The sequence below is a fragment of the Protopterus annectens genome, chromosome 9.part0, assembly GCF_019279795.1.
Source record: "Protopterus annectens isolate FY-2018-M chromosome 9.part0, PAN1.0, whole genome shotgun sequence".
NCBI lineage: Eukaryota > Metazoa > Chordata > Ceratodontiformes > Protopteridae > Protopterus > Protopterus annectens.
In genome coordinates, this window is record NC_056743.1 from 1933998860 (window position 1) to 1934022633 (window position 23774).

The 23774-nt window shown below is 39.8% G+C and overlaps 1 protein-coding gene across 1 annotated transcript in view; it reads left to right on the plus strand.

Annotated features, from left to right (window-relative positions):
• Positions 1-1561: 1561 nt before the first annotated feature.
• Positions 1562-23774, plus strand: part of HOOK2 (hook microtubule tethering protein 2) — a gene marked incomplete in the record, with an annotated part of 1827100 nt that continues 1804887 nt past the window's right edge. Inside the window, 1 exon segment of the mRNA XM_044084742.1 lies at positions 1562-1852. Coding sequence (XP_043940677.1) covers positions 1808-1852 — 45 coding nt within the window.

Sequence of the window (23774 nt, forward strand, 5' to 3'; positions counted from 1 at the left end):
GACAGAGACAACAATATGTGACTGTGTATCTGTAAACATATATGTGTATAATAAGTCATCTCAGGATTTTATTTTTATTTCTAACTAAATAAGCACTTATTTAATTTAAAATAATACAACTCCTTTCCTATACAATATTTCTTATTGTTACTTCTATTCACACTTCATTGTCTTCTCACACTTCTTTTTAATGATCCTTACCTTCCAATATTTAACTGTCATCTAAGTTATTACACTGAACTTAAATAAAATACTGAAGTATTACTACTTGCTACTGCTTGCATCTAATTAGACAGACAATAAAAAATAATGTAAAAATGTACTACTATTGTTATTGTATTCTCAATTATAACTCCTAGATTTACATATTTTAAGGGAGATATTCACTGTGGGAAGCTCAGACTTTCCTAGATAACAAATGGAACACAATACACACATGTGCATGTGGGTATATATTTAAATGTACACACCCTCATACATATATAAACATATTATATAGAGAGAGAAAGAGCAAGACATTGGGTGTGCAGCACCCCCCTTATGCTAGACTGCTGTGTCATACAATGGATCTGATTGATGTGGATCTAGAACTCACATCCTTATAAAGAAACGACGAGTGTGCTGTTGCGTGCAAGCTTGCGCCTCTCATACAGATATAAATATATATAATCTTTTTCTTCTTCTTCTTTCGGCTGCTCTCGGGTTGCCACCTTTTCAGATGCCCAAAGTGGGACATTTTTGGTACAAATGTCAGATTTTGCAGGCCGAAACATATACCCACAACCAGTACAAAGGACAGAACTTCACTGTTTTGCCTAAATAAAAGCTTATTCTTGTAGCATTTTCATTGCTTGTTCTGTTTCTTATAACATTTAGGCGTTTCAGATACAGAATAACTGTTTTATGCAACTACTACATAAAATATAGGTAATAATTTTGTTCAAAAATCTCAGGACGTTTGCCATTTTTACAATTTTCTTGCAGGACACAACTGCCGAAAGAGGGACTATCCAGTCGCAAAGTGGGACAGGTGGTAACCCTAGGCTGCTTTCGTTAGTGGTCGCCACAGCGGATCATTCGGTTTCCATTTCTTCCTGTCCTCGGCAACTTGCTCTGTCACTCACACCAACCACCTGCATGACCTCAATCATAAACCGTATCTTATTTTACATATATGTATATGTGCATATATATATATATATATATATATATATATATTTACATACACACACACACACATATATGTAGCTAAGATTACAGGTAAATATACAAAACTATATGTATAAATTACACACATACACTTACATATATTCAAACATAATTACGTATATTTAGACTTACACAAACACAGGTGTACTACATACATAAGTATATTTTTCCATATTCCAGTTCAATGTTTATATGTGCAACACGTACTTTGATACAGGTCTTTTCATGTGTATTTCTTGCGTTACCTCTCAGTAATATAACTGAAACTAAACATAAGGGAAATGGTAGTACAATTAAATACTAGCCCCTGCTAAATACATACAGCTGAACAATACGCGTCCCAACAGGCGGCGCCAGAGCCAGCTATCCCAGTCGCTATGGAATAAGCCCCGTCCCTCTGCTTGTTTTACAGGTGCAGAGTTTCGTAACGGAAGCCGGGCAGGATCACCTTACATTAGAAGTTGTAAATTCTGCAAGACGTGGAATTCTGTACTTTTGGGGACTGAATTATATAGATAGGCGGTTTAAACAGGCTGTTGGTGAAAAGTGGAGAAAATAATACACAAGTCGTCAGTTTTGGGGAACGGCAGCCTTGACCATGAGTATGACAAAATCTAAATTATGTGACTCTCTGCTTACCTGGGTAAGGCCGGTGACCGGGTACCCGGTTACTACCTGTCTTGTAATAAATCATGTTTTCTTCTTGTTCTTCAGGTGCACTGCCTCTTGTCCCAAAGTCAGAGTATTTATTCCCTTTTTAACGCAGCAGAGTGTTTGTACTATTGGGGGTAGGAGGTCACAACACTTGTTGAATATGCGTATTACTTTTCCAAGTTTGTATTTGTTAGGTGTTGAGGTACTCGACATTGCCTTCCCATTACCGTATGTTGTGTAATCTGTGTCATCCTCAGGTATTTTGAAGTTAGGCCAGTAGCAAAGGCCTTTTTTCTGTTACCTGTTGTGTCCATTCTCTTACAATATTTGTTTAATGTGATATTGATTAAAAAATGTAATAAGCTTTGTTTCGCTGTCATCATACTAGTGTTATTTTTCTTTAATGTTATGTTTTTTCTTCTACGGATTTTTAATAAACGACAGCGAAGTAGAAGTGATGTTGCTTGCGGTAGTATTCTGTGATCCCGAATACTTGTACATTTTGAAGTCATTGTAGTACTACTTTCATGTGCGCAAAAATCGCTCTACTATTTAGATCTTTATATTGCAAGAAACTGTAACATCGTCTGGTCGTCTAACAGAACATTATTGGTTTGTAGGACTTAAATCCCCCCCCGAAACAGTGCGTAGAACTTCTTGTGCCAAAAGGGTCCTGTTGTGCTGGTTAAAAAAAAGGGGGTTGTAAGAAAATTACGGTTTGCTGGCTTGCATTGCTGGCCTGCAGTAGTAAATTGGATGCGAATTCGGAATTATTTGAATGTGAAGTTAGCAGAAGACTAAGATGGCATGGAAAGAATGTAGGCTGAGATGAGCTCTTGTTATACATTGTGTCGTATATATATTTTCATTATTTTATTAACTTATTTTATAATTGACTGTGCAGAGTGATTGTGCTGGTTTCAGTCATTAGTAGTGATGCCATGAAAGAAAATCCCACCTTACTCCTGAATTTTCCTTTGTTTCTTTTGACACTGAAGTATACACATTTGGATAGCTCTCTGCTCATTTCGGTGACTTTTACTGTCCTGATAAAAGTATTGCTGTGTATGTTTGCACAGTGGCTATCACACAGTGGATTGTAAAACTAGATTATTTCAGAATGTTGCTTGACATTTATACATATTTCTAGCAAAATTCAGTGACAGATGTACTAGAGAGAGTGAGTGTGCGAGTATGGATGCGTTTGTATGTGTATATGTTTGCTGAATGACAAATCATGGAATTCAAATGGCTGAAAACCCATCTAGTTGAATGACCATTTGGTAGAAACTCATTTTTCATTGACCATGGAATAGGTGTACACAGTTTTATAGTATGGAAGTAGAAGTATTGGAAGAACTTTATCTGGTGCACGGAGTTTGGATTTCTCTTTGTTCACGGATTGTGATTTCCAGTGTATGATATTTTCACTTTTCTCCATAATTGTGCAGGCATAGTATATTTAAGTAAGGGGTGGGGTGCAGGGAAGGGGCTTGCTTCCTTGCCAAAGATTCATTTAAAGAAAATCCTGTGGGTGAATTTGAGTTTGACACATCGGTTATTTGGAATTAGTTTTAATGTTGCTTCAGTCAAATGTGCTTTCAGCTGTTTGTGTTCATTGGTTTTATCTTTCAGTGAAATGAACATTCAGCCACTTCTAGAACTATATCAATATACATGTGCATGTACTCGTATATGTAGTGTGCTAAATTTAGGAAATATATATGTGCTTCTTTAGTATGTTTTATGTAATTGAATTGGAATTATTCCTTTTGAACCCAATTTTTCTTGCTGTAGCATGACAGATGTTTAACTTCTGAATACTACCATTATGTTTTTATTGTAACTGCAAAGAATAACAAGTTCCAAAAAAATTAGTTTGAGCGTTAAATGTTGAATGTGATTTGCACTGTCAGTGCTGGTTTTAGGTGTTTTTTTTTTTTTTTTTCAAATGTTGTCTCCCATTCACCAGAAAACAAAATGCACGCTTTCCATTTTTTAATTTTATTTTTGTTTTCTTACGTTTTTAGAAGTCTGAGTTTCCAATTTGAGTTTCCTTTCTGTATTTATTCAGGGTACACTTTTTTCACATTTTTTTTTGTACTTTTAATAGAAAAAAATCTTGTATATATTGCATATAGTTCTAGCTTCAAACCTCACGCCTCCTACACATTTGCCATGTATTGTTCTCACATTTACCTTTTATTTGTATGCTAGTTGCTTCTATTGTAAAGATTTCCACAGTGTTCAATAATTCAGATATAGTTTTAGATTTTGATTTCCATTTTCTAGTAATTGCTTTTTTGTCAGCCAATAAAATAAGGTGTTACTATGTCTAGGCAGTTCAGACCCGGAGTCCCAGCTCCAAAGAATGATTTCTGTAGTTGGTGTTTAGAGAGAAGTTGTGGTATTGTATGAGGAAGTCTGGAGTGGCAGTGAAGTATGCAAGAGTGGTACAGGATATGTATGGGGATAGTGCGACAATGGTGAGGTTTGCAGTGGGAATGATGGATGTGTTTAAGGTGGAGGTGGGGTTACATCAAGGATCAGGTCTGAGCCCTTTCTTATTTGCAGTGGTGATGGAAAGGTTGACAGACGAGATCCGACAGGAGCCCCTGTGGACTATGATGTTTCCAGATGACTTTGTGATTTGTAGTGAGAGTAGGGAACAATTTGAGATCCTGGAGAGGTGGAGATATGCTCCAGAGCAGAGAGGAATGATTGTCAGCAGGACTCAAACTGTGTGTGAGGATGCAGGGAGTAGAGTTGGTGAAGGTGGGTGAGTTTAAATACTTGATCAACAGTTCAGAGTAATGGCAAGTGTGGAAGGGAGGTGAAGGAGAGAGTACAGGCAGGGTGGCATGGGTGGAGAAGAGCGTCGGGAGTGATTTGTGACAGACTACTACTAGTAAGAGTGAAAGGGAAGGTCTACAAAAGGGTAGTGAGACTAGCTATGTTATATGGGTCGGAGACGGTGGCATTGACAAAGGCAGGAGTCTGAGCTGGACATGGCAGAGTTAAAGATGTTAAGATTGGGTGTGACGAGGGTGGACCGAATTAGGAATAAGTATATTAGAGGGTCAGCCCAGGTTGGACAGTTTAGAGACAAAGCCAGAGAGGTGAGATTGTGTTGGTTTGGACATGTGCTGAGGAGGGATGCTGGGTATATTGGGAAAAGGATGCTAAGGATGGAGCTGCCAGGTATGAGGAAAAGAGGAAGGCCTAAGATAAGGTTTATGGATGTGGTGAGAGAGGACATGCAGGTGGTTGGTGTGACACAGCAAGATGCAGAGGACAGGAAGAAATGGAAACGGATAATCCGCTGTGGCAACCCCTAAAGGGAACAGCCAAAACAGAGGAGCTACAGCCATTTCCCCCCCTATATTTCTGACTGAGTATTCTGTAGGGATTTTCTTTTTTTATCTTGTAGCTCATTTAATTCCAAAAAATGTTCCTATTTTCCTCTCTTCCCCATCACACATGCATTTGTCTGTCTGAGAAATTCTTTGAAGTCTGTGAGGCGTATACATATACTTTGGGCGCAAATATCTCAGCAAAAATCCTTAACCTTCTGGACTTTCTTGCACACTTGGGAGCCATATATATGCACTCTCATTGTTCTCTTGTAAATTTTTTTCCAGTGTCTCTTCCGAATCTTTTCTAATTTTCTCTGATTCTTGTACTTGTCATGCGATATTTTATATGTCCTTCTAATTATCCCTTCCAGTCTAGACTTGACTCAAAAAATCCTCCTACCAGAGCAGATCTTTCACTTGGGGCTCCCCATCCCTTTCTCTTAGTCTGAACTCTGATATTATTATGGTAGGGAAGGCAACCTTTAACCCACAGTCTAAATTTCTTGGCCTCATCTTTTCATTTTAAATGTTTCCTCTAATTATTTGCTCACAATACCTTGCTTTCTTTTTTTTTCCAGTTTTCTCCAGTAAATTCCAGCCCCCTCCTGCCTATTTTCTGCACCCCTACCTGCAGTCAGCCATTTTGGCAAAATCTTCTTTCTCCTTTTCCATATCGGTGTAGTTCTTGGGATACTTTGTGACTTTATGAATATTATATATTTGATGGTGGCGCTCTTCAAGGAGCTCCAAAATTCCACTCTGTCCTTATTTCCTGAAGTCCCCCAGCTTCATTATAATCACTTTTCTTTTAATTATAGTTTTGTTTGTGTTTTGTATATTAGCTTTGTCTGCATCGTTCTAAAAAATACCTTCAAGCCAGGTAATCCAAAACCACTCTGTTTTTTGGGAGGATCAACTTACCCCACTTACTCTTGTCTCTTCCCTTCCGAGATAAATTCTTTCAATTGTTTATTACAGTCCACAACTTTTCTTCTCTCATACCTGACCTATGTAATAAAACTTAAAACTAAATGGACTAAAAACATTTTCATTGCATATATCTTACTTGCAGTATCTATAAGCAAGAGCTTCCAGTTTCTCATTTTTTGTTTAGTCTCTCCACAAATCATTAAATGCCATAACATAAGCCTTTTTAATCTATATTGTGTCCCCATAAGAGTATTGCTGAAAAATTGTGTGGGTGCTTAATTTACAGCTATAGTCCTTGTTTTTATTTTCATTAATTTTATATCCTGATAAGACTTTGAACTGTTTTCAAGATGTTCCACAACACTAAAATGTCCTTTTCTGGATTTAACAAGTATAAAACGATATCCACAAATAAAGCCAACATTTCTTTATTACCTTACCCAGTTATATCTTTAAATTTCTGAATCCCCTATTTTCATTGCCAGTAGTTCTAAATATAAAGAAAATAACAGGGAAAGAGGACACCCCTGCCTGGCTTCTCTGTTCAAACACAATTTATCAGAGAGGAACCCTCCCACTTCAATTTTTGTCCCTGTTCCTTCATATATCCTCCTAACCTTATTGTACCAAGGAATGCTAATGCTTCCATTGCCCTACTTGTAAAATCCCAGCTTACTCTTGTCTAATGCTTTCTTTGTATCAAGACCAACCAACAGCAGCAGTATTTTCTTACATTCTGCTTCCCTCTGGATCATCATCATCATTTTATTAATTTTTGTCAAATATTTGCCTCCTCTCCACAACTACAATGATCCGTAGCTAACAATTACGCCACCAGTTTTGCCATTGTTTGAGCTAATGTAGACACAAACACTTCATGATCGTGGTTTAAAACTGAACTGGAGATATATGAAGCTAAATATGATGGGTCTTTACCTTGTTTGGGTAATATGGACACCACAGCTTTCTTCCAAGATGCTGGTCCTACTCCGTTTAAAATACTATTAAACACAATCTTATAATATCACTGTCTTCCCTCTTAGCTTCCAAACTTCCACAGGAATACTATCTGTTCCAAGAGACTTTTCTGCTGATATGATACATCAGCATTTTTATCTTGTCCTTTCCTATCTTCACTATTAGTTGTTGAGCCTAGTCTTCTTCTAACCTTGGCTTAATTATTTTAAAAATCTTTTAATTTTGTGTTTTGTTTCCACATTCCCCTGTGTTTATACAAATTTTCATAAAATTTCCAACATATCTCCAATACCCCAGTAAAATTTCTGTTTGTTTGTTCTCATCATTGGTTGCCTGTGTTTTGGCGACACCCCCAAGTTATTGTTTTGTTCTCTGGAGTTGTTAGCAAAAATAGTTGCTTACAGCAATCTTTCCAAACTTATCCATTTTATCCAGATACTACTGTTTTCTGTTTGACATTCAGCATTTGCTTCCCATTTTTCTTTGAGATTCTCCCTATTCTGCTATACTTAAAGCATTATCACTCCCTCTAAATAGTTTCTAGTAATTTCTAAACAGCAACTTTCTTTTAATTTCTAAACTTTTTTCCAACTATATTTCCATCTTATCCCTGTCACTAGCTACCCCTTCTGAAGAAATTTCTGTCTTCCCTGTTAACTCTCAAATAATTTCTACTCCATATTCCTTGAATTCCAGTCTTTTTAACAAGTAGGTGGGAAAGTGCCAGTGTCCTATTTTTTTTTACTTCATTATTCTTGAATTTTATGTTTATTTTTTATTGGTGCATGATCTGAAAGTCACTGGATGTGTGTTGAACTTTTCAATTAAGTTCACATGTTCCTGTGTGAGATAATTTGTCTAGTCTAGCCCAGTAATTGTATCTTGGGGAACAATATATAAATTCTGTTAAGAGTTCCTACTACTGAAGTTGCATTTTCCATACCAACTATTTTCATAAATTTCTTCAGAAATGTACCCTCTTGTTATATTTCCTTTAAGATCCCCCAAAACATCCTTATTATTTCAAATGAAATTCCAGTCTCCACCTACAATTAATATTCCTGCTGAAAGCTGATTTTCTTCAAACATTTTGTTAAGCTCCATAGTTGCAGTTTTTGATGGAATGTATTCTTGACAATGTAATCCTCCTCCCCTTACCAGTAGTCCTTCACTACCACATATACTTTTCCTTTGACCTTGATATTCTGCTGAATGCCCACCCTGAAATCCTTTTTGTCAAATTCACAGGTTCATTTTTTTCCAAATGAGTCTCCTGTAACATTGCTGTTAGTAAGTCAATACTGTTTTCTTTTTGTCTATTCCTGTAAGGCCATTTACATTCCAAGATAGTATGGCTAGAGTAGGCATGATATTAAAAATGTTCCCAACTGTTCTACATTTTTTGAATGTGTATTTTCTGTTGTCTAATGTGCGCACACTATTTAGGAGGCCTTTTTTTTTTTTTTTTTTTTACAGTTTCTTGTTTGCTTGTGTCACGTTTTTAAAGTTTCTTTGCTTTAATGAAAACCCACAAACTAAATCCATTTTCAAAACCATCCCATTCTTTTAACTTGGAACAAATGCACACGATTATGTACATTTTCAGCTAATAACGTTTAACCTTCCTGGTGGGAACAATTGCCCCAAATTGACATCTGCATCTCCATACAATAGGTGCAAATGTCAGTTAAGGTTACCCATGCTAAAGAGCATGCTATTACAGCCGGTGATCCACCTACACCGATTTACAGTGTGCTCTGCCCTTAGCTGTATTCTGTTCTCATATGTGAAAATGATCTTTGCTTTCAGAAAACATTTAACTTTTAGCCTGATGAAAAAGTGTATTGGCTATATTTAAATAAAATTGTGTACTGTTTTGCTAAATATATTAAAGTAGAAAGGCTGCTGGGGAGGCTACTGCCTCTTATTCTCTTCCCATAATTTCAGACTTTATTATTTTACTGAACCGATTGCCATTGTACGTTTTAAATTTTGCGTGTCCCTTGGTGAAGAATGTTCAGCTGTCTTCAGTAATTGCTTACACCTACAGACAGCTTGACTCCATATTAAAGTATTCAGCAATGATTAAAAAAACAAACTCTCCACTCTGCAGATGCATGAAGGAATCTTAGTAAGTTTCACCCAGAACACAATGTACAAAATCCCCCCCTGGCCAATGGCCTTCAACTGCAGACTACGGTTTCCATTGAGTATTTGCCAGTGGAAAAAAAAAAAAACAAAAAACATGCAAATGTTCAACTTTTTTTTTTTTTCATTTTTTCATTTTTTTTTTGTTTTTCAAGTCTATTTGTTTATAAAACATTGTTCACAGCTTAAGCCTAGGACACTTAAACATCTACCCTTGTAAAAACAAGGGATATTGTATTATATTATGCATATGATATTGTCAGTACAGTTTTAGACCACCATCCTTAGTCCAAGATAATAGCATTGTATTAACTTAAACTTGCTTCTGTACAGCATTTAGGTTCATAGAACCTATCTGCCCAAGGGCATTTGTAAGCCTAGCCAGTGTGTGTTGGCTTTTGCCACCCCATTGATTAATTAACTGATCCTCTGTCAAGCAGAGCCAATGAAGTGATCCCAGGGGTGTAATTTTCTGTTACCCATCCACTCATCAAGGTTTCTCTTGAAGAGTGCTAGTGAGGGGCTCTGCCTGATGTAATTTGGAATTTTGTTCCAAAGCATGGGGAGTCTCTGTGACGGGAATCTATCCCTCCAGCATGTTCTATTTATTGTTGTGGCGAGGTTTAGCTCACTTGAGCGCATGGCTCGCAGTGACTTGGATTTCTTTAGGTGGAGCATGTCTATCAATTCTGAGTTGGACATGGCTTTGCAAGTCGGGCAGAGATCACCTGTGAGTATATGCCACTGAGTACAGACTGAGTTTTTTCAGTCAGGCTGCATAGGACATATGTTTGAAACCAGTAATCCTCTTGTGAGGTACTTTACTATCTACCTGGGTCCCCAGATCTTATTACCTCTTTTGTATTAAGGGGGCTGCCACCTATGTGGTAATTCGTGGGTGTTTTGTTTTTCCCAAACGGGATGACTCTGAATTTTTTGGCGTTTAACTTGGGGCCATGACTTTGCCACCAGGTATCAGTCTCAGTAAGGCCCTTTTGGAGGATGTCCATGTCAGCTGGAGAGTCAATTATGGCTCCCAGTTTGCAGTCCTCTGCGAACCTGGTTAGCCATAGTCATCTGTGTTTGCCTGTACTTCTGAGAAGTATATGCCAAACAGTAGGGGTCCCAGGATCTAGCCATGCGGGACACCACTTGTGACTGGTTTAGAGTCGGACCTGGAGCCCGCTATTCTTACCATGCGAGTTCTGTCTGTAAGCTAGTGGGCAACCCGTCTCATGATGTAGGGGTTTATGTTCAGGCTGGTGAGTTTTTCTGTAATACCAGAGTGGAGAATTGTGTCGAAAGCCTTGGTGAGGTCAAGGTAGGCTGTGTGAACCACCTTTCCCTCGTCTATGGCCTTGGTGACTGTAGTCACCCAGGTTTAGTAGGCATGATCTACCCTTAAAGCTGAACTGGGTCGGGCCAAGTGTTTGGAGGTTCCCAATGTCTTTGTTAATGAGTTCCATGATGATGCACTCCATAGCCTTGCAGACCAGGCTAGTCAGGCTTATGGGGCGATAGTTACCAGGGTCAGTTGTGGCCCCTCCTTTGCGGAGAGGAATAACCGTTGCTGTGTGCCATTCTATGGGCACGTAGCCTGTGGAGAGGCTGAGGTTGAACAGCATGTTTATGTGGGGGGTTAGTTCATTCTGTAGTTTGTGCAAGACGCAGCCTGGGGCACCATCTGGTCCCATTGATGCTGTGCTTTTCCCTTTTGAAAGGGCTGTTTTCACCTGTGTCTGTGATTTTTGGGACACTACATTTTTCTGGTATTGTTGTGGGCCCTTTTGAAGGTGAGAGGGGGTGAAGTTTGCACGGACTCTATCTGCCAGGATGTTGTCAGTGTTAGCAGGTTCAGTGTATTTTGTGCTATTTTTGCACTAGTTCAGTGCATATCTGTGAGTTGCCACTTAGATTCTTAACATAGCTAAAGAAGGCTTTGCGGTTATCTTTTGAATCCTTGGCTATTTTTCTTTCAAAGTTAGCCTTGGATGATTTCATGAGGGACCTCAGTTTCTTACTGATACTGATCAGGGATGTCTTTCCTTGGGATTTGTTTTTGTTTTCTGAACTAGTTTCCTCCTTCTATTGCATAGCCTGTTTACTGCAGGGGTCCACCAAACTGGTTTCCTTCTCTTAGAGGAGTGAGTCTTGCTTTTGATAGGGATGGCACAATCCATGCATCCTTCTAGGTGCTCATGGAGTGTATTTGTAAAGGTTTCTGCAACTTGGGCAGGGTTATCCTTTAGCGTGGGGGCTGTGAAACTTACCACCTCTGTCTTAAGTAAGGTGAAGTTTGCTTTAGAAACGTTTTTTACTTTGGTTTCCTTAGTTGGGGTGGTGGGGTGTGGACATCCAGAGTGATTAGTTTATGCTCTGATCTAACCAGTGACTGGTTGACCATTGTGGAACACCTGTTGCATATGTTGGTGATGACCAGGTCCAATATCTTTTCACCTCTGGTAGGGGAGTTTACCAGCTGATCCAGGGCATTTGAGTTGATTAATTCCAGGAAGCGCTTGGCCTGGGAATTTGTACTCTAGTAGTTTTCCCAGTGAATGGTAGGGTAATTGAAATCGTCCAGTATCAGGGTGTTTGGTAGGACCTTCATGTTTTCCAGCATCTCCAGAAAGGTGGAGTGGTGGTTCTGGGTCATGGAGGGTGATCTGTAGCAGGCCACAATTTGCATTGCAGATTTGCCCAATGTTGCACATGGATGCTCATGAAGGTATCATGCTGTGCCACTAACCTGGAGGTGTAGGTATCCTTGATGAATATGGATACACCCCCTCCTTTTGTGTTTCGGTCTGTGTTCTGTGGCCGAAACGTGTGGTACGAGTTGTAGCCCGGTAGTGCTGGGGGGCTGTCTGGAGCCTTGAACTAGGTTTCAGTTACTGCGCAGATGTCTATGTTCTCCATACCGAGGAGTGCTTTGAGCGTGTGCATTTTGAGATTTTAAACTCCTGGCGTTTAGTAGCATAACCCTCAGTTTTTTGTTAATTGTGCTGTTTACAGAGGTGGGTTTGACTTTTGAGCCTTGCCTAAAAAAAGCACTTTGGGGGCAGCAAGAGCCTTGGCCAGTATTCGAAAGCCTAGGGGTGACTGGCGCAAGCTTCTTGCGAAGCAACGCGGCTTGTTGAGCATATGGTCCCAGGCTGACCGAAACTGGATCCCCTTTGAATGACACCAGAAGCTTAGCCAGTTGTTGAAATTGATAATTTTTTCTTTATACTGAGATATCATTCTTGGTGAGGGCAGGATGCTACTCAGGGTCAGGGTCATACCAGCCTGGGCTACATGATCAGAGAGCTCTTCCATGTATTCCAGGGAGGTACATCTCAGGTCATTCACACCAACATGAACAATGACAGAGTCCTATTTGTATTTGTTCTGGAGAGACCTGAGTGCTTGGGTTATGTGGTGGTTTCTAGCTCCCGACAGGTAGCTAACAGTAACCATCTGCTTGTCCAGCCTAGTGAGTGGGACGTCAGTGTACCTGACTATAGAGTCACCTATTCTAGTGTGTTAGGTATGTTGTTTCACCTTATGGCTTTGATTGTGCGGCACACTTTTATTTTGTGTTTTATGTGTTGTCTGGTTTGACGGGAAGTGCAGGTTGTTTGGGTGTCTACTTTGGAGGTCTCTGATGCTTTTGCAGGTTTTTATTTAGAGCCTCAGAGTATGATTTTGTGTATTTGTCTATTTTTTGCCAGTGCTGTTTTAGTAGGTCTGTGTGCGGCTGGAGTTGTGGTGCAAGTGTTAACCTTCTCCACTTGACTGTCTGTTCCTGTCTTGGGTGGAGGTAGCTTAGCTTCCAGTTTGGCTGTATAATTGCATCTCTCGAATATGTTGGCGTTTTTGTGGTAGGAGGAGAGGGTTGTCTGTGTACATGAGGCAGTTGTAACATTGCCTCAGGATACCCAAATTCACCAGCTGGACTGGAGAGTGCACCTGAATTTGCCCTTTGGTCATGCCTGAATAGTAGGGTGAGCTGCTTAGTCGCTTGTCTGGTGAGGGGTGAATAAAGAACCTTGCCCTGCTGGGCAGTCAGTGTCAGGGTATATTAGTGCTTGCTATTGAGTCTGAGCAAGTGCTGGGCTGTAAGATGTTTTTTGAGTGCTTAGGTTGAGAGTTAAGACTAGTTTCAAGGGAAAAACTGAAGAGGAGACTTGGTGGTGCCTGGAATAATTTAACCGTAACTAACTGGGCACTGCCTGGTGCGCAAAAGCAGTTTTTATAATAGGGAAATGAAAGAGAAATTAGCCCAAAATGGCCAATGAACTACTAACTTCTGGGCTGGAACCACTCCTCCAGGGACAGATAGGTTCCTCAAAGCTCCCATCTCTCACAGGTGAACAGAGAAACTTCCTTCTATCCAAGTAAGGTGTGGGCAACTCGGAAACTAGTATCACAGCCCTGAATTCAGCACTAGCCTGAAAACTGGACTATACTAGCTTAGAAAGGTGGGAAACAAGAAATTTTTTATGACTACAAACTATCAGAAAAGGCTATTGCACTTTAGTGTGTAGCCTACAACAGTTAAACAAATTTTTAAAACAAACGCTTTTTAAAAGCGCAGGCAGTCTAAGTACAATATGTGAAAAAAACAAGCTTTTAAATCACAAACGTTGGAAAGTCTGTGTTTAGACTGAAAACAAAAAGACTTGTATCAGTTTAAGGCTTTCTAGTGCTACCCAGTAGGTTAGTTACAGGAAAGATGGGAACCAAGTGCAGATGTGGTCTTTTAAACCAGAAAGTTGAAAGAGACGGACAAACTGTCCAAATGGTCAATAAACTACAATTTCTGGGCCAAGAACCTCTCCTCTCGTGGTAGACAGGCTACTTAGTGGTTACCACTCCCACTGATGAGCTAGAAGGCTTTCCTCCAACACAGGCTTGGGGGCTCAGAAGTTTACTAACCATCCTGGATACAGCAACTCTGTAACCGGACTAGGCTAGTTATAGGAAAGGTGGGAAACTGGTACAAGTGCTGGTTTCAAACCACCTCTTTCATGTCCGTAGCATATACATCAGTTACTAAGAAAATACATTTAAAATATCCCTGAGTACACACTATGCAAAACAGTTGTGCATATACAGTTTATGTATTGTGAAATGCTTTATACAAATACTAATAAGTACAAACCTTGCTTTACTTGCAGTTTACTTCTGAGAGTCCTTTTTAAACATTAAAGGAAAACTCCACCTTAGGACTCAAATAACCTTTTTTTTTTTATTATAACTTTGTTTTCTGAGCTATTTAATGGCTCAGGTCATTCACAGTGCTTCTTTTACAATTTTAATGCGTGTCCCTCAAAATCGAGGATGATGGGGCCTGCCTTGGTAATGTGATCTTGTTTTCTTGCTTTCATTCCTTCTTCCCAGAATGTTTCAAGTCCTCTTTATATGAGTTATGCTAGACATAAAAAGTGGTGGTGTTTTCCCTGCCATTAAGGTAGAATAGCAGGACTGTGAAACACTGTCCTCTAAACATACCTCTTGTAACAGGGATACTTTTGTTTCCAGAGTCTGTCAGAGCTTATTCTATGCTATACATTGCTTAGCTACTTCCAGCAAAAGAAAGTAGGTAAATAGCATGCTTTTGTAAAGGGATTATTTTTTAGTTCTAAAAGAATTGACAGACCTTCCCCATACTCTCACGCGTGAAGACTTTCACTGCAGTAAATGATCCTTCGTGTACATTTAAAGGTGACAAGTAATAGGACTGCAAACTAAGTCTATCTTCTACTTCGCAATGCCTTCAGTGAGAACGCTTTTTTCTGTCTCGTGAATGATGCAAAATTAAAATGTGCTTTACTAGTTCCTTAATCATTTTCTGTCATGTTCACCCCCCCCCCCTTTTATTTCATATTTAGTTATCCTTTGGTAACCAGGAAAGTTATCTGATCCCAGGACCCTTTTCAGCCACAACTCTGGCTACATTGGCAAAGATTGTAACAAGTAATAAATGCACTTGGCAATACAAAGAAAAAAAATACTGACATAAAGACTTGACAAAGATTGCATGTGCAACACACATTCAATGTATGACGGTGACTAAGTAAAACATTAAACAACTACTATAGACTAATGTTTAGCTGTACTGTGTTAAGTTTTAATATAAATAAATTGTATGCATCCATACTGCACATGTATAGTGTGTTTAGATGGGTCTACTTTGTATAACCGAACTTCCGATTCACCGACACACAATTTACCGACCCCAAACAACCGAAAACACACAACACCGACAAATGCCAACAACTCAAAAAAAACGAACACCATTACAGACACAAAAAACATAAACTACACATTGCACACAATAACATATCCACTAACCTTAACCTAAACCCTAACATCCGACACTACCGCACACTTACCCAACCAGCACCCTAACTCACTTAATCCACCCCTAAACCTCAACACCGTCACTATCGCACACTTACCCTACCTGCACACTAACCCTAACTCAATTAACCCACCCTAAAACATTAAGCCTGTCACTATCGCACACTCACTCCACCCGCATACTAACCCTAACACACTCAACCCTTCCCTACACTACACTACGTCACTATCACACACTTACCGGAACCCTAAGTCCGACACTACCGCACACTCACCTTTCCCACACCCTAACCTAAAATCCCTCACTGTCGTACACTTACCTGTCCACTCCCCAATCCTAAATCCGTCACTATCGCACACTTACCGGATCGAGCTCACACATTGCCGTTGTCGGTCTTTCGGCTGTCGGAATATCGCCTTTTCGATCACCTACCTGTTCGGTCGTTCCGTCTCGATCTTCTGGGTGTCGGTGAAGTGGCGGTTCGGTTATTCGAAGTAGACCCGTTTAGATATGTATGTGTATATAACGGAGAACTAGATTCTGTATGTGTACATGTTCTTCAAAGAAAAACAAATCAAAATGGAAATTTTGTGTAACTGTATGTCTGCACATAAACACATACATATGTATATATTTGTGTGTGTGTGTGTATAAAAACCCAAGTAGAACAGTGTATGTGGTATGCAGAACTGTGCTCAAATGCGCTCGTGTGTGTGCGTGCATTTAATCACATTCAAGTACTTCTGATTTCCTTAGCGCTTTTGCATTAAAAACAATAAGAATAGTAAAACATATGTTAAAGTAAATTCAGCTTAATATTATGGCAGTCATCAACATTCACATTTCCTTTGTGAACTGCAAAGTGCTCCTGCACTCTTAACAATTTAAGGACTTACTCCGTGTCCGTGGAAATTTCTAACTATGGATCTGCGTGTATCAGATATGCATCCTCTTCTGGGAGGATGCCACAAAAAAAAGCATAAAAGATCTTTTATGAACATCATCAGTGCACCTAGTTGATAGGGTTGCTACTTGTGTTGCTCTTTCTATCTCTCCCCCCTCTCTGCAATTCTGTCCTGTGTGTCTGTTGTGGGGGCCTTCAAAGTGGTAAATGTGTTGATACTTTACAAGAAAAATACTGTCTGACCTTTCTTTAAATGTTACAGAAATCTTCAATACTACAATTAAGTTATCTTAACATTTATTATAAATAACCAACATTTAAAGCTTAGCATTTCAGTAATGCATTATTGCTTATGTAAATTTGTCAGAAGGTGACAACTGCCTTTAAACCCCCCCGACTGATCTGATTGCTTTTTTGTGTTGTGAATAGGGAGTGTTACGTTCTCCTGTCTGCAGTAAAAACAGTGGAAAACTGTTCCACAGCTTTCTTTGTATAGCAGCTGCTGTTTTCCTGATATTAGCAGGATTAGTCTAAGATGGACAGCTGTACCTGACTGGGTAAACTACAGATTTACCTGTAGACTAATAAAACAAGGGCACACCACCATCGAATGAATGTTCCTGTGGTGTAAAAAGTAAAAATGATATAAAATATCCACTGGAACGACCACGGCTGGTTAGGATTTCTCAAAGTTCTGAATAAAAGTCTTCAAATGCGAACACAATACTGCTGATTTACACGGACGTGTAAAATAAACACTTTTTTATTAATAAATGTTCTTCCTTTGATTCCAATACAAGGAAAGAAGGCTGTAAAAAGTACAAGCCGGTTTCTGGTACCTACATAATACTTAACCATATTGTAGGGAGATAAGCCTAAGGATTGAGTGGGGTTTTCCTTTTAATGACATAGTGGGGTACATGCTTTACATTCTCTCCACAAGCTTCACTTTTGGTTTTCCTTTTAATGACATAGTGGGGTACATGCTTTACATTCTCTCCACAAGCTTCACTTTTGGTTTTCCTTTTAATGACATAGTGGGGTACATGCTTTACATTCTATCCACAAGCTTCACGTTTTGTTGGACAAATGTTTTTTATTTCCTCCTCAGTGTGTTCTGCACCCAAAAATGTCTTTGATCCAGCATGAAAAATATTCTCAGTACAGTTTGATACAGCAGCTCAAATCTCTCACCTCTCGACATTCCCTGATTTTATTGCAATACATTTGCTTCTCTTCTACCTGGTGTACAGTGAATAACCAGTGAATAGTCACTTTCTGCAAACACTCTCTCCAATTTTTAATTCTTTTCCTTTCCGCCAAAGTTTAGTCAGGATAAACTCTCTATGCTGGTATGAATGTATCTTTATTAACACAGGTCTTTGCTGTTTTCTCATAGCCACTTTTGAAGCGTACTCTTGATGTGCCCTTTTAGTTGACAGATCCTGCTGTGAAACAACTGCTAAGTTGCTTGTGCTTTCATAAAATTGAATGCAGTCTGTCCCATCATTTTCTCTGATACAGCAGAAAATTTCAGTTTTTGTCTGCATACTCTGCCTTCTAACGTCTACATGTTTTTTTTTTTTTTTTTTTTTTTTTTTGAAACCACTGTTCTTGAAGTGTCGTACTCGGCCAGCCTTCCTTTATTTCACCCTCTGATTTTTGTGTTCATCAGTTTGTCTAACTACTTAACAAAGAGTCTGGAAAAATAGAAGTCTTATTTGAAAGTCTGTCCGTGTTTCACTTTAAATCAAATGTACTCAGACGTTGGTAATTTTGTTTCCTCTAAATCAGTGGAAGCCACCTCTTGCACCAAAGTCGAAGCTTGAGCTACTTTTGCTGAACAGCTGCAAGAGTCTTCCTAAACGGTGTGTTCTTTCTTCGTCTTTTCTTGATTTTCTTTCAGGTTCTCTAAATTTCTTCTTTGCTGGTATCCAGTGTGCTTACTAGCTAGTAACTGAATTTTATTCCAGCTGACACTTACTGGCTTATTTTTCAGTTTCTAATTTCACACTGGGACTGCTGAAATAAGCTGCTGATCCATGTGCAGCCGACTTGGGAGTTCTGTTCACATTGCACTTATCTGCACAGGTAATTACTAACTGGCAAAGGATGTTGCCTCAGGATGCAAAAGGGGCATGTGCGCTTCTTTCTAGTAAAATTCTGAATGAGAATAGAGAAGACGGGTAAGGTAAGTGTTTGTGTGACTTCATGAGAGGTGACTGAAGCAAGGGAAGAAGAAACAATGTTATGAAATATTGGTGAAGAGTGTGCAAACATTATTTAAAATGCTTGTACTGAAAAGATGAATGAGGACGAACCTCATAAAATAGAAAGATGTATGAAAGTACTTGTATTTAAAAAAAATGGTATTTAATGGATTGTAAAGACAGCTTGTAAAAGGAAATGGGGGAACATAAATATGTGTTAATGGTGAGAGAAGAAACTGAGTAAAGAGATAAACCTGAAATAGCGAAAATGGATAGGAGAACAAAGCACTCCTTTACTTGTAGCAGTCTGCAGCATTTTAATAGACTTGAAAGTAATGTATAGTTGTATGGGTTAATAGAAGTACATATATATCTGTGAATCTGTTGTCAAAACTCCAATGTTTGAGGAACATGTTTTGTTTCCTTTTGCCTCTATACTATTTTACACAGAATCAGGTCACAGTTTTTAATATTGATATTGCCTATAAGGTGGAAAAATATCTTATGTCAATTTGGTCAAGTTGCTTTGTTCTGAAAGATTCTCTTCCCTGTGCCCATTGTTTACTGTTACTTGTATCTGAATATATCTAGAGTTGGATTCTTTGATCCATAGTTCAGAGAACAGTCAAACATTTATGTTTTCAAAAAAAAAAAAGTAAAACCTGGCATGTCTGAAAAAAAAATTAGATTAAATGTGCAGTTTAATGGAATAGTAGGGTGTTCTTTTAAAATTAGTAAAACAAGCTGTAAATTGCTCCGAAATAATTCAAGGAAAAGGCTTGTAAAGTGAATGTGTATAGAGAGTTTCCATTTAATAAACACATTTTGTGGTGTATGGATTTTCCAGTAGTTTTGGTCTTTTGGAAGTAAGTTGTACGCAGCTCAGATTCCAGACGAGTTATGTATTGTGTTCTTCCTTTTTGGACAACGATATTGATATAGCTGCTAGAAATGTATGGCTTTTCTTTTCAATGTCTATACTAGTTGCTGCTGTTTTTATCAAGTTGAATGTCATTTCATTGTATTTACATAAATTGAGAAGATATGCCCATTCCTTTGAGACTTTATGCAGAAGGTAACTGTTGCGGTAACTTGTGAAACGTATTTAATTACAGTACTCTCTTTGCCTTGGATTATATGCATTAATTAGTTTTCTTATATTTTTCCCTCTTTTCCAGATTATAATTGCATTAAGGGACACCTTGTAGTAGGGATATCATCTGGGATTCCTAGATGGATTGTATAGTACACAGCCTGTCATTGTGGGGAAAGCTGCCACATGTAGGCATCCTGTAGTTCATAGTACTGACTAGCACTGTAGAACAGCAAGGAAATGAGCACGTGAAGAAAGGTTATTTGCAAATTGACATGCAAATGGTGTGCAATTTAATGAGCTCGTAATGAAATGTGAATATGTGGCTCAGTCATGATCGTAGATGTGTAGTGCTAATGGCACACAGCAAGTTGTCCCTGTAAAGCCAGCTCTGTTGGCATAGATGGGTCTTGCCCTGATTGTGATCTGGGCTACCCAAATATGTGTAGTGCCTCTAGCACCTACTGGAGCTGGCATGGGGGATGATTAGTATTGCAGCTTAGCCTAGGCATGTGAGTGTTTCCTAGCACGAGCCGTGGGGGATAAGACTATAAGACAAGGGAAGGGGTAAAAATGGCAAAAATAACCTTTTGTCACTTTAAGATAAAAGTGAGATTGTTTCAGCATTGGCTGGCTTGTATCCTACAAGCAGGATTGAGAGGAATGCATGGACTTCTGTACTAAGAGACAGCAAACGGCGAGGTATGTGTAGCATTCACCCATACTAATTGCTAGGACTTTTCAGAAGTAAACGGTGGGTATATCACAAGCATTAGCATGTAGAAAGTAAGTTCCTTGATGTACTACCATTTTACATGACCATTGTTTCCACAACGCACCACAGTTAGAGCCACCACCATCAGTGGCTTCTGTGACATTGTCTACTTCCCTAAGCTGCTAGATGCTATAGATTACATGCATGCTGTAGTGAGACAACTGCCACCAGTGGCTTCTGTGACGTTTCCCTCTTCCTTGAACTGCTAGATGCTGTAGATTGCATGCATGTTGCAATTGGAGCCCCTTGGACTACTTTATGCTATAGATTGCATACATGTTGCAATTTAAGCCCCACTTGGTGTCCATGCGCAGCATTATGGGGGCAGGAAGAACTACTGTTTTGTCTACTGCCAGGTAGTGTGCAGTGCCCAGAGCTTGATAACCACTGTGTCTGCTTAGCACCCTGATAGTGCCCGTGATCCACTTGTTTCATAGTTTCATAGTGTGTGGTATACAAGTCGCTGTAGAGGAAGCAGCAGTATAAAGGATGAATGCAATTCTGCAGTGCCACCTAGTTAGCAAGTTCAGGCATTGTGGAACTCTAATGTACAGCTGTAGACACATCTGCATGTGTCTCACCTTTTCTTAGCTTCTACCCTGTTTCAGATGATACAGAATACCTGCAGTTGTTCTGGCTGATTTTATATCTAGAAGGAATCAAGACCACATCACCGAAATGCAGCTCATCACCAGCCGTGAACATCATTGTAGAACATGTTTTGCCTGTATGGTCTAGATGCCCAGATTTCAAAGGTATTGCAGTGTGCCCCTGCTATAGCGTCCATACGTTTGCAGTATGGTACTTAACATGATTCAAGGAAGCCTCCAGGCCAGCAAACCAACCCACAAACCTCTGAGCCCACTATAACAGCAACTGTAGCCATTACTGTACCAATGGCATTTAGTGATGACCATCTGCAGTCTGTGCTTCACAACCTGCTGCCAGCACATTACACAGCAGGGCAGTCAAAGCAGTAGCATTTGTTTCAGCTCTGTGGGTTTTGATGAGCACAGTGACAATGCAGTGTCACATAGAACAAACATGTTATATGCAGTATTAGTTATTGGATGTACCTAGTATTTTATATGGTCAAGTCACATTGTGCAATAGATCTCTCCATGTATACCGCTTAGGAGGAAGAGTGCAATGGGTCACAATTACCATTTGCACAGGTGCCTGGGAGCAAGAGTGGTGAGTGGCTGAAATTACAACCAGGCTGAGTGGCCATGTTGCCAAAGACTCTTATGTAGGGAGGGGGGGTACTTTGTATCCTAGGAATTGTCGTCTGGTGACAGGGAGGGAATGCCACTCTGGGTGTGGATGCCATTGTATGGTCCTTAAAGATAGTTTGAGCCACTGTGACAATGGTCTGGGTTTTCTGTTCATGTTTGTAATGGAAGGAATAGAGACTCATCATAATAGGGATGTAGTATTGCAGAAGGAATGTGACATTTATGGAGTTTGTTTGCAAAGTGTGCTGCCCCTAGAGGCTGCCAGCTATGGCTTTCCATGATGTGATGTAAGGGTATGATGGTCCTAGCCTTGTAATGAAGACTTTGCCTGGCAGTGGTCTCCCAACATGGGCACCCCATATACATACCCAATTCAGACAGTATACAGGTCAGGGTGGTAAAATTCGCACTTGCTATCCTCTGCATGGAGGTAGATATGGAAGCACTGTGTGCCACCATAGTCTTCTTGAGAGCAGCATGCTTTCTTTTCTGAACTCCATGGCTTAATGGAAGTGTATGCTGCTGTCCTCTTCACGTGTGCCATGTATGCACACTAGTTACCATGTTGACATGGGTGACTGCACACTGCATGCAGATATGCATACCAGTTGTCTCCATGTTGACATGGATGGTTGCACACGGCAGATGTGCACATCAGTTGTCACAATGTTGACATGGGTGGCCGCACACTGTGTATGGATGATTGTCCTGCTCATTCACTCATTGAACAGTAGTACTTCTCGCATATCAGGAGCTCTATGTGATGGAGTTGGGATTCCTGATATGTTGTCATTTAGGGCTTGTACCCACATTGGATGCAGTGCACTCCCTTACTGCCGTGACCACAGTGTGAGTGGTGCTGTCAGTCACAGGAAAGCCCCCCCCCCCATATTGGATGTGGGTGACTCTACACAGCCATCCTGTACAATGTCTGAGGCTGCCTAGGGAGGGGAGACGTGCAGTGTCATTGTCACATGACAGTGACCCGATTTGTCTTTTCTTTAGACCCTGCATAGGTACTGACATTAGCTTGTAGTCCTGCCTAAATCTGCACAGGTGTTTCTGTAGCAGAAGTCTAGTTTGTGAATACACTATACAAGATAGAACAGAATGAATTCCCATGTTACATGCAAAGCCCACTGTTGTGAATACAAATGGTGTACAGGAAAATGCAGATGTTCAACATTCACATATCTTGCTGCTGCCCTTTGTGCATGAACACCAGACATACCAATGGGAAATGTGCGTTGTTGTTTTTGTCATGACTGCACTGTGTATATGTACTTTGCTGTATACCCACTCTGTATAGTTACTAACTTTGTGCATGCTATCTGAGAAATGTGAAGGCTAAGACGTTCCAACACCTGTGCCCACTTGTCTGGGTATGATACTTGTGTCCTTGTATAGAAATAAAGGTACTAGGAAGTTCTTTGTTATATATGTAGTGCTAGATGGCTGCCTCCTGTGGCTGACCTCTCTGCTGCTGTTCTTTATTTCTTACTGGCCCCCTTATTCTGCTGAGATACCCCCAATACTGTGTTGTATGATTTTTGTCTACTCGCGCAGGCGTAATGAGCTACCGTCTATGGGATATAGTACACACTTACATGGTATGTACAGAGGAGAACTAGAAGGGGCAGGCATGCACATGTACACAGCTGGGTTAGCTGCTATGTAACCCACAAATGTGTACACTTGAAGAGTGGGCAGTCACAAGATAGCATGTCTTGGGAGCTCCTTGAGTGTTTAATGGACTGTGGTCTCAAGGATGTAGCTGTGCAGACGCATTTAATTTGTTCATGCAGTGTGCACACACTGTGTGTGTGATAACAGGATGGTGAAGGGATATGCAGTTATGATATAGTGGGTTAAATTCAAACACATTGGTATTAAGGATAATAATAAAGGACAAATTTGCAGGTAAGCACAGTAC